Source organism: Manduca sexta, chromosome 10 (assembly GCF_014839805.1).
Source record: "Manduca sexta isolate Smith_Timp_Sample1 chromosome 10, JHU_Msex_v1.0, whole genome shotgun sequence".
NCBI lineage: Eukaryota > Metazoa > Arthropoda > Insecta > Lepidoptera > Sphingidae > Manduca > Manduca sexta.
Window position 1 is genome coordinate 1,249,269 of NC_051124.1, and position 17,142 is coordinate 1,266,410.

The following is a 17,142-nucleotide window of genomic DNA, read 5'->3' on the forward strand; positions in this document are numbered from 1 at the left end:
GCTATCGGGAGCTACACGTGTTATTGTAAGTCAACCATAAAAGATAGACATATGCTGTCGTGGGATATTTTTTATATAATTTTAAGGCGAACATTTCCGTCATACATGATTTCTGTGTAGCTTTAACCATTAAGGTTGCACACGCGGCGGAAACTTAAAAAATGGAGTAACTTCTCCCGTTTTCCCAACATTTTCCTTCACTGCTCTGCTCCTATTAATTGTAGCGTGATGAAAAGTATACTATAACCAGCACAGGAGTATGACTAATAATTGTACCCAGTTTCGTTAAAATCCGTCGAGTAGTTTTTGTTTCTATAACGGTTATACAGACAGACAGACAAAAATTTTACTAATTGCATTTTTGGCATCAGTATCGATCCCTAATCACCCCCTGATAGTTATTTTGGAAATATATTTCATGTACAGAATTGACCTCTCTACAGATTTATTATAAGTATAGATAAATAACTTAAAATAGTGGCTCAAAAAACAACTAATAACAAACATCTGGTGAATTTATGTCGTAAGGATTATATAAAAACCGACTTTGATCAAAACTTATGGAGTTCATAAAAGAAACATTTTATTCTCGTGAGACCGAAAAGTCTGTGTTACATGTATTTACTTTGAACATGTCTAATTAGATCTCCAAATTGTACAAGAAGGAATTGAAACATTTATCCAAAAAAATTTTTTACTGTGCTTGAAATCATTGATTTTTTCTAAAATAATTGCAAATGGATATTAGTTACATTTTCACAAACATATTTATATGTTATTACAACCATGATCATGTAGTATATTGGAGATATTAAACTAGCTGGTTAAACAATTTACAAATATTCCAATTTTGATAAGTATATCACTAAACTCAGATAAGAACTCAGAACTATCTATCATTATATCACAAAGTCATAAGGTTTAGAAAACCATAGAATTAAAAAAAGCAGCATTAATGCGGCCAGCAGCGAGCCCCGCAGCGAGTGCGCGGCGCTGCAGGCGTGCAGGCCGGGCCCGATGCACGCCGCGTACGCCATGCGGTGCGGGATGTGGCTCTGCTCGTACAGCCCCGTGAATATGGCGTGGTGCGGCCCGCGCGCGAACACCGCCACATCGTCGCCACCATGCGTCTCGGAACTCAACGGGAAGTCCACGTGTGAGCGCCACCGCAGAGCACCTGCAATCATGAATTATAAAATTTGGACGAGCCAATCATTACGACAACTCGTAAATACTACTACTTACCGAAATTATCTTCTTGTGTCACGTCGACACGCATGTTAGCGTCCTGAACCCGTCTTCCTGGTCCGTTAGTGTATGACAACGTCATGTAGGGCACTCCGTTTCTGTCTCGATCGTTATTAGTGCCTAGTATGTCCTGGCCACGAGGAGAGTACCCGTTGAACGACATGACATGGGCGTGGTCCGCAGTCACCACTATCAACGAGTCCTCCTCGTCCAGCAGCTCAGCGGCGCGAGCTACTGCCTTGCTCATCTCAATCGTTTCATCGAGTGCGAGACGCGCAAAGTTGTCGTGGTGCGCGTGGTCGATGCGGCCGCCTTCGACGAATAAGAAAAACCCGCGTTCGTTGCGACTCAGTGAGCGGATCGCGACCTCCGTCAGCTCGGCGAGGGTCGGTTCGGTCGAGGGATCTGCCTCCATATGATACCGCATGTGCGTCCCCTCGAACAGCCCCAACAGGAACTCTGGCGGAGACGAAGCCAACTCAGCCAGCTCCTCTCGATTCCAGATGTATTTGTAACTAACATTACGCGCCGCCTTATCTGCTTGCCACTCTTCAATCAGATTACGATCGTCAGTTCTTCTGCCCCGGGTTCCCTCTTCGTCTCGAGTTGTATTTGGTAAGAATGCTCGTCTGCCGCCTCCAAAGATTACCTGTATTAGATACCATAGTTTATGTAGAATATGTACGTTTATCGGAATAAGTTTAATATTCTCGTTTGGCGCACCTTAAACTTGTTTCCCGGGTGCTTGTGTATCATCTGATGCGCGAGATCGGGGCAACGCTCTGTGTCGTGCCCCGCGTTGACCACATCCGCGTCGGTCTCCCAGTTTCTGTTGGCGGTCTTACCATAAACCCCGGCAGGAGAGGCGTGTGTGATCCGGGTGGTTGTCACGATACCTAAGTGGGTGCAGATAAGTTATTTCGATAAATATTGTCTGCTGTTATTTGTAATATTATTTTTACATGTTATTAAATTATGGAGTTACCGGCATCGCGTCCGTCAGCTAGCGCCCACTCGGCTATGGACTGGACTCGACGCGCTGCGTCAGTAGACGCGGTGCAATCGTGGCGCGGCACGGCTCCGTTCACGCCGATCGTTCCTGCGTTACCTTTAACGCCACACAGGTACGCTGTGGCCGAGCACGCCGAGTCAGCCACTTGTCTATTAACACAATACGTCTGGAACAAGAACTTTCTTCAAACTCGTTGCAAATTTGAATAACAAATTAAATCGTACCTTACTTAATTCTTCAATTCCGTAACATACATTTTTAAAGTGATTAAGAAGTTACGTATCAGATCTGATAATGAACAATGTGTACCTTGACAAGGCCGGTGGTGGGAAACTTATCGAATGCAAGATTGGCCTCCTCTCCAGTTTGTCCTTGCCGTTGGCCGAGTAGCACCCGCGCGGCGGTCAGCGTGGGCACTGACATACCGTCGCCGAGGAACATGACCACGTTCCGCGCGTGTCCTGACCGGTGTCGTAATCCGTCTGTGTGCCGCTGTCGAAGCGCCGCCTGCGCGTCCTCCACCCAGAATTGCGTGGTAGTCTCCGAGGAGCGTAAGAGTCGTCCGGCCGGCTCCGTGCGCGGCTCCGTGTACTGCTCGGGGTGGTAGCGGTCGCCCGCGAAGGTGCACACTACACCGGCCGCGATAACAAATAGAAGTGTAAGCATCCTTGTAATTGAACACATAATAAGGAATACGTCAGTGTTTCGTTCAATTTTATACTCTTTATATCTAATCTACGCTCCTAATAATAAGTTAATCTTTGTGATCACTCTCTTCACACTACACTATTATAATCGTCACAGGCCGCGTACTATAAATAAGGAGATTAATCTCTACCTGAAGTACAAAGCTTTTAATAATACTTATATTGTAATTAGGGTTGCCACTCGTACTTTATAATAAAGTATTGTACGTTATTTCGGGTAATTGTACTCTATACTTTATGAGAACAGTAAAGTACGCGAAAATACTTTATTTACCATGATATGATTCCTCTAGGGTTGTTCATAAGATTTTTTGCGTAAAACAGCTGCAATTAATAGTACAAAAATGGCAGCAAGTATTTGATAAGCCTGATGGTATATATTTTTTAATTGTATGCATTAAATTCATTTTTATTGTCGATTCCTTCTACGTCAGCATTCACAGGGAAATTTTAAATTTTGTGATATAGAATATTAAATTAAGAGACGAAAAAATATCGTATTTAAATTTGAAATATTAATTTTATTTGTTAAAAGTTCCCAAAAATAATATATATATTTATAAGCAAAATAATAAAAAAGAAATCATTTTTACTTTATTTTGGACACCATGTACTTTTTTTTTCTACATTCAATTTATCGATGTACTTTATTTGCTCAAAAAAAAGGTGGCAACCCTAATTGTAATCTATATATTATTATATACCACTGAAGAGTTCGTTTATTTGTTTGATTGAACTCGCAATCAAAGGAACCGCTGGATCAAATTTAAATTTATTGTAGTGTCAAATAGCTAATTTATCGAGGAAAGCTATAGAATATATAAATTAACATTAACATTACGCTATCACAAATAAATTGGAACGGATCATCAACGAAAATTTTTGTAAGAACGGGGAAAATTTATTCCTTTTGTGACCTTCCGTTGCTTTCGCTCCGTAAATGGTTAAAGTTACGAAAAAAATATGTATGCAGAGATGTTCCCTTTAAAAAGATAAAAAAAAATATTGCATTGTAAAAGAAAGACCTCCGTTGCATCTGTCTGCCTGCCAAAATGCGAAAACTCAAAAACTACCCAACGGATTGCGATAAAATTTGGCATGGAGATAGTTTGAGACCCAGGAAAGTATAATGTAGCGGGAATTTTACCCCGGAAATCTTTCTTAGCAATAAGTGATAAACGGCGTTGCATTCCATATTTGGAAACTTAATTATTCGTTGACATTAACCTAGTGGTCAAACTGTCCAAGACTTATGATGGCAGTACGCGATGTATACAGTTATAAGGGACTCGCCTTAGCAGCTTCCAGACAATGCTTGCTATAAGTCTTTTCGGAGAAATAATTTTCCATTTCGTAATCTCCCGATACTTATTTGTGAACTTAAATGTTTGTAAGGCAAAAATATTTGACGTCCGTTATCTAGTTGTGTTTATTTTGGCCACACACGCCATTTACCCTCTTAACAGTAAGCAGAGGTCTAAGTAGTAAGCCAACTTCTTGCTATGTGTATTTTATTTTATAATATGATCTCTATCAACGTAAAATAAGAGCTGTGCCAATTCCTTTTCGATTTTGTAGGTCGTAATTATATAGGTAACCGGGCGTCTCTACGCATAGTTGTAGATACCATTACTGGACATTGCCCACTAAATAAACATTTCTATGTTTTATACAGAGCAGTGGCGAAGGGTGAAATTTTTCAAAAGGTAACCCGGTGTAAAAAAAATTGGCGTCAGTTAAGATATCGGGGCAATTTATCGGCAAACAAAAACTAAGACAACGGATTAGTCTTGATTCGAAATCAACAAACGTTGACATACATACTAAATTACCTATTATGCGTAAATAATTGAAACATTCATAAAATCGAACAATAAACGAAGATAATTCTCGATCCATTAATCAAAATATAAGTACTTACCTATTAATTAGTTATAACAGCAACAAAAGTAAGTATTAAAATTATAACCACACTACACTAAAAGTATCTGTTTATTTTCAAATTAAAACTATAAATGTAATAGAAATAGGTATCACGATCGCCAAACAGACCAACAGTTTAAGTCTACCTACATGATAAACTTATATAATTATATATTTAAATTATAATCAAGAAAGGTTATTCGTTAACTTTTGATTGTATCGTGGTGCTACTTTTAATTCAGTATAATATCATATTTATTTTCTTCTAACAAACATTTTGTGTCTAAAATCAAAAACTTTCAGATCTTTTTCAAATATTTTACCATCTAAATACTAATATGTGAAATCACATACTAATAATATACTTACGTAAAGGTAGACATTAAACTGATCACAGGTAGTTATTTCCATTATAATACACTTTTATTTGTAGTTTCTAAATAAACAAAGCGCTGGTAACTAAATATCACATAACTATCAAAAAATAAAATGAATATGACAATTGACAAACACCGCAACTTGATAGCATAATAAATTATGACGTTTGAAGGACGTAAAAAGCGACAACTATATAAAGTCGGTTAACCTGAAGCCGAACTAGCTCGGGTTACCTTTGCCCATATCTTCCGCGCGATTTCGACAAACACTGGCATAGAAAGTCATAGAAAGTGCTGCCATCTATATTAAAAAACATACTACGACATTAAGCCGCTTGACAGCGGGTTACCTTTGCCTGTGGCGTCACAATTTCACTTAGGTAACGGAATTTCTGGGGAACTAAATACAAGGTACGCCATCTAACGTCATTTAAAATAAGTAATTGATATCGATTAAATTAACAAACAACGGGCTAATGGCCGATAGATGTCATTATTAAGTTATCAATTATAATTATTAAGTTAAGCTATTATAATTATTGTCCATTGTCTGATATGTAGTAAATTTATATTTGCCTATTAAATATATTGTTTAGTATCACCGAAAACCTAAAAGGGAAGCCGGTGGGAATCGGCTTGTATGGACGCTTCGCCACTGATACAGTCATTTCGACATTGCGTTACTAAATGAAAATACAGGTTCGTGGTGACCTCTGCTAACACCGTGCAAAAAAATATTCATAAGTAACGATTACTTTCGTTAATAATCCCGATTTTAGATTTATGGTTTTTTGATCACGCTGTCTCTTATCGCGCTTAACTGAAGTGAATGAACTACGTCACAGCTGATGATATTATTACCGAACCTAAAGGGTTCAGAAGGTCAGCTCACAAATGAACTCCCAATACGTTCACTGACTTGGTTGCAGCAGTTCATTGAGTCAATAATTAATTACTACAAAAAATATTTCGTCAATTATAAACGTTATTTTCGTTAATAAAATAGTTTTCTCACCAAAAAAGTTACCTACATAATTAATGTTACAAGATTTAAATCTATTTGTTTCGTATTTTTTTTAGATTCTACATGATATTTCGACATTTATTTTAATTCCAACATTAATATATGGGTTTGTCATAATATCTAAAAGAAGACTACGTAGACATTACCGAACGTCATATTATGCTTTCTGTACCATTTCTTTGCTAGATAGGTACACTATGGCAATACGTCCGAGTCTTTGAACGAGTCCGAAGAGCGCGCGATTATTCAATACAATAGTCGTACTCTTTCTCGCCTAAACTCACAGTGTTGCCAGTATAAACTTTTTTACCAAAAAGCTTGCTAATACGACACAGCATTTAAAAAATTCGGATATTAGATTTTTTTTTATTACATGATGTTCTAACAGATTTAACACACAATTGTATCACAAAATAAAATAAGTAATGATTTATGATGAAATGATTAATGAAAAGTCTACCTATTTAAAATAATACACAGCAATATTTTAGTTACTTTGAAACATTATTTTAAGTAATAAAGTATAATAGAGATTTTGGATTCAGTCATTCATTTTCAATAGGCATACAGGGTATAAACACAAACAATAAACAAGACATTGCATAATAAGGTACAACATAACAAATAAACAAGATATTGCATAATAAGGTAATAATAAAAAAAAGTTTGGTAACACTGCGAGGGCACGTGTTAGTTGTAAAACTCTGGCTCGTCAAATATCGTGTACCTACAGACTAGTGTTGCCAGGGTCAATTTGTTAAAAATCAAGAAGGTAAAACAAATCGAGATTTAGTGTTGTAGATCGGGACATAAAAAAGCAAGTATTTTTTTTTAATTTAAGTTTTATGTATTGCGTTTTACAAAAAATATCTCTGCAAGTCATGCTAAAGTTGCGTTTTAATTTGGATTTCTGTTTTAACATCAAAGTACAGATCGCCGGGTAGTCGCATCTCTAAGCAAGAGAATAAAACAAAACTGTACCTTCAGCGCTAGTGAGATGATACGTGCTATTTTGATTGCATTGTCGCACTCAATACAGTGATGAATGCGTAGTTTATTTTTTGATAATACTTAATGGTTTTAATAATTTTATTGGTGCAAAACGGGTCACGTCACGGGACATCAGGCAACACTACTCCAGACCCTTGCCGCTGCTTTGTGGAATTCGCTAAACTCGTGTGTCGCGTGTTGGTCGGTCAGGCACAAAGAAATTTAAAGTGGTCCCCTAAATGCGACCTTAACACGTATAAAATAGAGTCTATTTTTAGAAATATTTTTTGTCATTTTGAATATTTTACGATCGCGAAGTTGCATCGTTGACGCATACGCGAAACTGAACTAATCACAATCTATTGATTATGTTTCTATCGGAGGCTGTCATTACGATTTTAATGTGGATTTATAAATTTGCGATAGTTACTGAATGGAAAATGACCCTGTATATGACCGACAGCCTCCTATGTAGGGGATGTTTGTTGGCCAAAGAAACAGATTCCCACGTTATCCTGGAATATAAAGATGTAGCTGCGCAACGGGTAGAAATCCTCGATTCGCCGGGCTTACTCCGAGAAGTCTGCGGAGACATCAAGAAGATCCTGCAGTTCTGATCGGAATTACACTGGCCTGCACGTCACGCACGATGGCCCGACTATTTTACGGGCTAAGACAAGAAGCCCACAACCAATAACCAATAACATAGGTTTTGGTATTAACAGTGCTTTACCAGAGATTATACTTACTAAACATAATATACATTTGATTTGTATACATTATGATTTCGCCACGCAAATTCAGTAGGTCATTCACCTGAAAACAATAATTTCATTTACCTAAACAACTATATAACACAATGTGTGGCTCGCTACTCAGAAATATTGTTACTATGTTATAGTGTATTGCTGGTTAAATTTAGACCTAATCACTATAACGATAACATTCTTATTATCATAATCGAACTAAAATTACCAAAGTGCAACATATTTTGTTTCGTAAACTGGGAAGATAGCTACGTTGTAATTTTTTTTTATTGCTTTGAATGACGAGATGTGTGTACCGTTCACCTCATGGTAAGCGACACGACCGCCTATAAAAACTAAAAACACCAGCCAACACCTTGAATAGCAAAGTATTGTTTGATATCCCACTGCGCTCGCCATCCTGAGGTATGAAATGTGAACTCTTATTATCCTTAGATACACTGGCTATAATGTCATTCAAACTGGATTACAACATTGACTACACTTTGTTGTTTGGCGGCAAAAATAGACATTTCGGTGGTACCTACCCAGGCGGAATATTTGACTTCTATGAGAGACCTACCTCCAGTAGATTACCATTTCGACATTTTTGTCTAAACAATGTAAGTGTAGACAAAAATACCAGGTGTAAGGAAAACTTTACCGAAATTGACGACAGCGCAAACAAATGATTACAATTAAATTTTTGTACTTACAGTGTCACGTATGGATAGATAAATTAAACTATTATTTAGAAGAAAAAAATTGTAACACGAACATACCTATTTTGGTAATTAATTATAGTCATTGGAAGCTGTTGTATTACCAAGTAGGTACGAAAATGTTACTTATATCCAATACAATAATGCATGATTGTATTAGTAAAGACTAATGTGTTGGCAACACCGAAAAAAGAAGGACATGGAACAGGTTGAAGTTAGCGCGATTGATAGCGTCTGACGGCATAGAAGTTGATGATGAAAAGCGAACTTCTGTTTAAAATAAAGAAAAAGGGGTTACTCTCTAGGCTACGTTTCGCTTGGGAAATCTATGCCCTAATTATTGTAATTCCACGCGTAGCACCAACTCCTGTCATGTGATTTGTTAATTTACAAATGTGACACTTTTTTTACTAAAATAATTTTTAATCCTGACAATTCCAGACATTAGTAACAAGTGCAAGCGAAGTTTATTACTATCACGCGCAATATTTATGCCGTTTTATCATTTTATGTTTCGTTCCGTGTGACCTTGTCTTTGACATCGCTCGTTGCGCCGCGTGCGCCGCGCGGCTTTTAGTTCAGTCATTTGTCGGCGTTTATAATGCGCTCGCGATACCTTATGCTGGGACTACATTAATGGGCGAAGATTTGTGTCGCCTTGGGGCGCTAAAACATCGTGTACAAGCATACGCGATGTTCTTGTCTAGGTTTAGGTTTAGGTTTAGGTTTAGGTTTAGGTTTAGGTTTAGGTTTAGGTTTAGGTCCAGGCCTCAGGCCCAGGCCTCAGGCCAGGCCAGGCCCAGGCCCAGGCCCAGGCCCAGGCCCAGGCCCAGGCCTCAGGCCCAGGCCCAGGCCCAGGCCCAGGCCCAGGCCCAGGCCCAGGCCCCAGGCCCAGGCCCAGGCCTCAGGCCCAGGCCCAGGCCCCAGGCCCAGGCCCAGGCCCAGGCCCAGGCCCAGGCCCAGGCCCAGGCCCAGGCCCAGGCCAGGCCTCAGGCCCAGGCCCAGGCCCAGGCCAGGCCAGGCCCAGGCCCAGGCCAGGCCCCAGGCCCAGCCCCAGGCCAGGCCCAGGCCAGGCCTCAGGCCCAGGCCAGGCCCAGGCCAGGCCCAGGCCCAGGCCCAGGCCAGGGCCAGGCCAGGCCAGGCCAGGCCCAGGCCAGGCCAGGCCAGGCCAGGCCCAGGCCAGGCCCCAGGCCTCAGGCCAGGCCAGGCCAGGCCAGGCCAGGCCAGGCCAGGCCAGGCCAGGCCAGGCCAGGCCAGGCCAGGCCAGGCCAGGCCAGGCCAGGCCAGGCCAGGCCAGGCCAGGCCAGGCCAGGCCAGGCCAGGCCAGGCCAGGCCAGGCCAGGCCAGGCCAGGCCAGGCCAGGCCAGGCCAGGCCAGGCCAGGCCAGGCCAGGCCAGGCCAGGCCAGGCCAGGCCAGGCCAGGCCAGGCCAGGCCAGGCCAGGCCAGGCCAGGCCAGGCCAGGCCAGGCCAGGCCAGGCCAGGCCAGGCCAGGCCAGGCCAGGCCAGGCCAGGCCAGGCCAGGCCAGGCCAGGCCAGGCCAGGCCAGGCCAGGCCAGGCCAGGCCAGGCCAGGCCAGGCCAGGCCAGGCCAGGCCAGGCCAGGCCAGGCCAGGCCAGGCCAGGCCAGGCCAGGCCAGGCCAGGCCAGGCCAGGCCAGGCCAGGCCAGGCCAGGCCAGGCCAGGCCAGGCCAGGCCAGGCCAGGCCAGGCCAGGCCAGGCCAGGCCAGGCCAGGCCAGGCCAGGCCAGGCCAGGCCAGGCCAGGCCAGGCCAGGCCAGGCCAGGCCAGGCCAGGCCAGGCCAGGCCAGGCCAGGCCAGGCCAGGCCAGGCCAGGCCCAGGCCAGGCCAGGCCAGGCCAGGCCAGGCCAGGCCAGGCCAGGCCAGGCCAGGCCAGGCCAGGCCAGGCCAGGCCAGGCCAGGCCAGGCCAGGCCAGGCCAGGCCAGGCCAGGCCAGGCCAGGCCAGGCCAGGCCAGGCCAGGCCAGGCCAGGCCAGGCCAGGCCAGGCCAGGCCAGGCCAGGCCAGGCCAGGCCAGGCCAGGCCAGGCCAGGCCAGGCCAGGCCAGGCCAGGCCAGGCCAGGCCAGGCCAGGCCAGGCCAGGCCAGGCCAGGCCAGGCCAGGCCAGGCCAGGCCAGGCCAGGCCAGGCCAGGCCAGGCCAGGCCAGGCCAGGCCAGGCCAGGCCAGGCCAGGCCAGGCCAGGCCAGGCCAGGCCAGGCCAGGCCAGGCCAGGCCAGGCCAGGCCAGGCCAGGCCAGGCCAGGCCAGGCCAGGCCAGGCCAGGCCAGGCCAGGCCAGGCCAGGCCAGGCCAGGCCAGGCCAGGCCAGGCCAGGCCAGGCCAGGCCAGGCCAGGCCAGGCCAGGCCAGGCCAGGCCAGGCCAGGCCAGGCCAGGCCAGGCCAGGCCAGGCCAGGCCAGGCCAGGCCAGGCCAGGCCAGGCCAGGCCAGGCCAGGCCAGGCCAGGCCAGGCCAGGCCAGGCCAGGCCAGGCCAGGCCAGGCCAGGCCAGGCCAGGCCAGGCCAGGCCAGGCCAGGCCAGGCCAGGCCAGGCCAGGCCAGGCCAGGCCAGGCCAGGCCAGGCCAGGCCAGGCCAGGCCAGGCCAGGCCAGGCCAGGCCAGGCCAGGCCAGGCCAGGCCAGGCCAGGCCAGGCCAGGCCAGGCCAGGCCAGGCCAGGCCAGGCCAGGCCAGGCCAGGCCAGGCCAGGCCAGGCCAGGCCAGGCCAGGCCAGGCCAGGCCAGGCCAGGCCAGGCCAGGCCAGGCCAGGCCAGGCCAGGCCAGGCCAGGCCAGGCCAGGCCAGGCCAGGCCAGGCCAGGCCAGGCCAGGCCAGGCCAGGCCAGGCCAGGCCAGGCCAGGCCAGGCCAGGCCAGGCCAGGCCAGGCCAGGCCAGGCCAGGCCAGGCCAGGCCAGGCCAGGCCAGGCCAGGCCAGGCCAGGCCAGGCCAGGCCAGGCCAGGCCAGGCCAGGCCAGGCCAGGCCAGGCCAGGCCAGGCCAGGCCAGGCCAGGCCAGGCCAGGCCAGGCCAGGCCAGGCCAGGCCAGGCCAGGCCAGGCCAGGCCAGGCCAGGCCAGGCCAGGCCAGGCCAGGCCAGGCCAGGCCAGGCCAGGCCAGGCCAGGCCAGGCCAGGCCAGGCCAGGCCAGGCCAGGCCAGGCCAGGCCAGGCCAGGCCAGGCCAGGCCAGGCAGGCCAGGCCAGGCCAGGCCAGGCCAGGCCAGGCCAGGCCAGGCCAGGCCAGGCCAGGCCAGGCCAGGCCAGGCCAGGCCAGGCCAGGCCAGGCCAGGCCAGGCCAGGCCAGGCCAGGCCAGGCCAGGCCAGGCCAGGCCAGGCCAGGCCAGGCCAGGCCAGGCCAGGCCAGGCCAGGCCAGGCCAGGCCAGGCCAGGCCAGGCCAGGCCAGGCCAGGCCAGGCCAGGCCAGGCCAGGCCAGGCCAGGCCAGGCCAGGCTGGCCGCCAGGCCAGGCCAGGCCAGGCCAGGCCAGGCCAGGCCAGGCCAGGCCAGGCCAGGCCAGGCCAGGCCAGGCCAGGCCAGGCCAGGCCAGGCCAGGCCAGGCCAGGCCAGGCCAGGCCAGGCCAGGCCAGGCCAGGCCAGGCCAGGCCAGGCCAGGCCAGGCCAGGCCAGGCCAGGCCAGGCCAGGCCAGGCCAGGCCAGGCCAGGCCAGGCCAGGCCAGGCCAGGCCAGGCCAGGCCAGGCCAGGCCAGGCCAGGCCAGGCCAGGCCAGGCCAGGCCAGGCCAGGCCAGGCCAGGCCAGGCCAGGCCAGGCCAGGCCAGGCCAGGCCAGGCCAGGCCAGGCCAGGCCAGGCCAGGCCAGGCCAGGCCAGGCCAGGCCAGGCCAGGCCAGGCCAGGCCAGGCCAGGCCAGGCCAGGCCAGGCCAGGCCAGGCCAGGCCAGGCCAGGCCAGGCCAGGCCAGGCCAGGCCAGGCCAGGCCAGGCCAGGCCAGGCCAGGCCAGGCCAGGCCAGGCCAGGCCAGGCCAGGCCAGGCCAGGCCAGGCCAGGCCAGGCCAGGCCAGGCCAGGCCAGGCCAGGCCAGGCCAGGCCAGGCCAGGCCAGGCAGGCCAGGCCAGGCTGGGGTGCCAGGTCAGGAAACCTCCCTCGTGGTGCAACTTTGGCAACGGCGCGTCGATCAGACCGATCAGGCTGATCTGCGCGCCGGCGAATATCCTGACAACGAGTTGTTGACGGTCGTCGCCTCTTGCGGCGGCCGCCGTCTAGTTACGCCGTCGGACAGTGTCGTCGTCGACCAGTCTCTCCGTCACTTGTGGCGTTGGCGAGTAGGCCCGCTGACGATATTTTCCGCCGTCGACTAGACAACGTCGTGGGGCCCATCTGGCAGCTCCCGGTTCCGTCCTGGGGTGTCGGCGGGCTCGGTGTGCGCTCACCCCGCCCCGAGCAGGCAGTGGGGGATTTTCCTTCATTGCCACCGTCATAGATCGTAACCCGGTATGGAGGTCTGTGGATATGTCCGCGCTCCTGCCACCGAGGGTCTTGGCTTAACCGCCCGGACCGCGAGGAAGAAAACCTCTATAAAAAATCACCCCGAATCTCAAGCGCACCGCGAGGGATGCATGGCCGATGGGTAGTTCGGTCTCGAGTGCGACCCCGCCAGAGTACCGGCCGACACTCTGCGCGGGTTACGCTAGGCTTACCCAGGTACAGGGCACTGCCTGGGTGGACCACCCTTCCCCCATACCGTGGGAACAATCATGGAATCCTTATCACAAAACTTAAAAACCCAATCATTCTTTGACGAAGTTGCTTCTCCGGCTCCGGAATCCGGGGTTGGGAGGCGGAGTTCGGGGGCGAAAGCCCGCTGATGTGGAGACGTAGAGAAGGAGAACACGGGCGCGCCCATGGAGGTGGCCACTGAATTTGTACGGCCCTGAGCCTAGACTCGACTCCGTGGAAGCGGCTCCACCGTACGCAGCAGGAACTTCTTGAGGAGGAACTCGCGCTCAAGGCACAGTTTGTCGCAACTCACCAGCGACACTGACGAACCAGCGCCAAAGTCGCAAGCGACAGACAGCAGAGGGAGAGGACGCCCGCCCTCAGTCGGCAAATATGTCGGCTTGAGGAAAGCACAGCTCGAGCGGGATAAGCTCCAACGCGAGGAGGAAGAAGAAGGCCGACAAGGAGCTGGAGGAGCGGCTCCATTTGTTAAGTCGCCGGTGCATCCCAGGGTGTCAGACACCGAGGAAGAGGACCGACCCGTGCTGAGGGAAGACCTAAGACAGTGTGTCCAGGTAGTACGCACAACAGTGAGGAAGTCAGGCAACCTCAAAGGTACCTCCCAGAAGGCACTAAACTGGGTCACGAACAAAATCGCCAAGTATGTAGACCAACCGGAGTCCGCCGCAATCGCTCGCCTCGAGAGTGAGGCCAAGAAGTGGCAGGAGAATTGTGCCCGGCTCGAGGCAACATGAAAACATCCAGGAGGAAAACACAGCTCTGAAACGACGCCTTGAAGAGCTGGAAGCGGCCGCCAAAGGGCCGACAACAGAGGAAATGCTGGCGATGGTCGAAGCGAGGGTCCAAGCCCGGATGGAATCGATCCTCATGGGCCCGGCGCAACGACCCTCGCTGGCACACGAGAGAAAGGCCACCCAGGAGATGTACAACTCCCAGTGAGCGATGGCTATGTTGGCGGAACCCACGCAAGCCGAGAAGGAGAAAGGAAAAGGAAGGGGAAAAAGACAGCCCAGCCCGCTCCGGCTCCCGCCCTGCTCCCACTATCCCCGCCCCATTGCTGGCCTTCCAGCGCTCCGCCGCAAGCCGTAGCGGGCCCCTCTACAGCGGCGGCGTCGACACCCACGATGGCGCCAGCAACTGCGAGAAGTCGAGAGAAGAAGCCGCGCCTGCAAAGAAGCCGGCACCAGGCTCCAAGCCGAAGAAGGGCGGGAAGAAAAGAGCCGGCAGTTCAACCCGCGCCGGAGCCCCCGTCCTCCGCCGCCGGCCCCTGACTCAATGGAGACGCCATGGGTTGAGGTGGCCAGAAGGAAGAAGAAGGGAGGACGACAGCAGCGCCGACAACAACCAGTGCAGCCGCCAAACCTTCGCGCCGAAAGGAACCTAAGCTGCGACCGCCACGATCTGCGGCCGTGGTAATCTCGTTGACGCCGGCAGCAGTGGCGAAGGGTTTGACATACAAGGGCGTCCTCACGGATGCACAGAATCGCGTGGACCTCACCGGATTGGATATCTCGAGGCTAAAGCCGAAGTTCACGGCCACGGGTGCCCCAATGTATGAGGTGCCCGGGGCCACCCGGAGGAGAGCCGACCTCTTCGCCGCAAGGCTGAGGGGAGTGCTTCGGTGGGTCGGAGGATACAGATCTCCCGGCCCACGAAAACCTGCGGAGCTGCGGCTGACGGAGTTGACTACACGGCCACCTGAGCGGTCGCAGCGGCCCTCCAGGCCGGTGAGTGTCCCGCGGATTTAATCAGGCGCAAATTCGCCCTGATCGCTCCGGCGTTGGGACCGCCTGTTCGTTTGCCCATAAAGGCGGCCCAAAAGGTGAAGGGGGCGGGCCGAATTTTGATCGGTTGACCGCGGCTCGAGTGACTGTCCCGAGTCGCGGCCTCTGCGGTGCTTCCGGTGCCTGGAGAGCGGGCACGTTAGGAGCGCTGCGACAGTGCGGTGGACCGCAGCGAGCTGCTATCGCCGCGGCCGGGCCATAAAGCCTGCGTGCAAGGCCCCGGCGAACTGCGCAGTCTGCGCTGCTGCCGGCAGGCCCGCCAGGCACCGGCTCGGGGAAGGCTTGTTCTGCCTCTCCCGACGCAACCGGCGCCGCCCCCAAGGAAGGAATGCCGCCGCGGCTGAGGTTCTGTCCCAGCCGCAGGCGGCGGGCCCACCGCAACCAGTGGCCGAGATGGACGTAGAGGAGATCGCCCATCAGTAATGGACCTAGTTTTCTCCAGGCGAACATCAACCACTGCGCCCGCGCCCAGGACCTGTTGTCCCAAAGCCTGGCGCAGTGGTCGGTGCAAGTGGCCGTGGTCGCCGAACTGGTTTTGTCCCTCCCCGAGATAACTGGGTAGGGACATCGACGGGTCGGTGGCCATCATCACCCAGGGTGCCGCTGGCTCCCCGCCCTTCGCAAAAGTCGAGAAGGGCCAGGGATGCGTCGCGGCTCTGTTGGGGACTTGTGGATTGTAGGAGCTTATTTCTCCCCAACAGACCTCTGGCCGAGTTCGAATCCTTTCGTTCGGCTGGGGCCCTGGTTGAGCAGGGCCAACCTCACCCGGCGATCGTCGCCGGCGACTTCAACGCGAAGTCCGCGGTCGGGGGTTCGCCGGCGACCGACGCTCGCGGTGAGGTCCTGGAGGACTGGGCGATGTCGGCCTGGTCGTCCTGAACAGGGGGTCGGTGGACACGTGCGTGCGGCACAACGGCGGGTCTATTGTGGATCTGTCGTTTGGGAGCCCCGCCGTCGCACGTCGTGTCCAGGGCTGAGATCGTGGGCGTGGAGACGCTGTCGGACCACCGTTATATAAGTTGCCCGATGTCTCCGCGCCCCCGAGTATCCGGCCCAATAGTATTGGTGGACCGAGTGCCCCTCGACAGGACGGCCCGCGGTGGGCGTTAGGCGCCTCGACAAAGAGGCCCCAGAGCTGGCCGCTCTCTGTGTCGTGGCTCCCCGAGCCGGAGGGTCCGGTTCGCAGAGCAGGAGGCGGAGTGGTTCGGGGAGGCAATGTCGGATGTCTGCGACGCCGCCATGCCCCGGGCGCTCCGTCGTCCTCCGCGGCGGGAGTGTACTGGTGGTCGGCGGAGTTAGCCCAGTTGCGCGCGTCTGCGCGGCTGCGCGCCGCCGATGCGCCAGACATCGCCGCCGCCGCATTCGCAGCAGAGAGCACGAAGACCAGGAGCGGCAGCTCTACGGCCTCAAAGAGGCGAAGAGAGCGCTGCGGGTGGCCATTCATAGGCCAAGGTCGCGGCACGTAGGGAGTTTTGGAGACTCGACGGACTCGGGGCGCCCATACCGCTAGTTATGAACAAGCTTCGTACGGCGGCGCTCCACTGTCGGAGAGTCTCAGGCCAGATTTATTGGCCAACGTTGTCGCGGCCTTGTTCCCGGCCACCGAGGATTCTCATTCTCCACCGATGGCGCCACCGGAAGTGGCGTCATCGTCGTCGGAACTTTCGGCAAGGGATATTCCAGAGGTTTCGCCCGCGGAAATGCGGGCGGCAGTGTTTCGACTGCGGGCAAAAACACCGCCCCGGGTCTCGACGGCATCCCCGGGAAAGCCTGGGTGTTAGCCCTCGAGTACCTGGGGCCGCGGCTCCGCAGTCTATTCTCCGCCTGTATGGTGCAGGGCGTCTTCCCGGCGCGTTGGAAAGTCGGGAAGCTCGTCCTGCTTAAGAAAGAGGGGAGACCCGCAGAGTCGCCGTCGGCCTACCGGCCCATCGCGC

The 17,142-nt window shown here is 52.3% G+C and overlaps 1 protein-coding gene across 1 annotated transcript; it reads right to left on the reverse strand.

Annotated features, from left to right (window-relative positions):
- Positions 1-447: 447 nt before the first annotated feature.
- LOC115445477 (membrane-bound alkaline phosphatase) lies at positions 448-2,958 on the reverse strand. Its single transcript, XM_030171760.2, has 5 exons — positions 2,570-2,958; positions 2,234-2,426; positions 1,972-2,144; positions 1,246-1,897; positions 448-1,177 (listed from the first exon to the last, which is right to left on the reverse strand). Exons 1-5 carry the CDS (start codon positions 2,942-2,944, stop codon positions 900-902), a joined length of 1,671 nt encoding a protein of 556 aa, XP_030027620.2. The 5' UTR covers positions 2,945-2,958; the 3' UTR covers positions 448-899.
- Positions 2,959-17,142: the final 14,184 nt, after the last annotated feature.

Excerpts from the sequence above, each read along its gene's own strand:
- LOC115445477 (XM_030171760.2), bottom strand. The coding sequence starts at position 2,944 with ATGTGTTCAATTACAAGGATGCTTACACTTCTATTTGTTATCGCGGCC. Across the intron at positions 2,427-2,569 it reads CCACCACCGGCCTTGTCAAG|ACGTATTGTGTTAATAGACA; the intron begins GTACACATTGTT and ends TTCTTGTTCCAG. Across the intron at positions 1,178-1,245 it reads GACACAAGAAGATAATTTCG|GTGCTCTGCGGTGGCGCTCA; the intron begins GTAAGTAGTAGT and ends TCATGATTGCAG.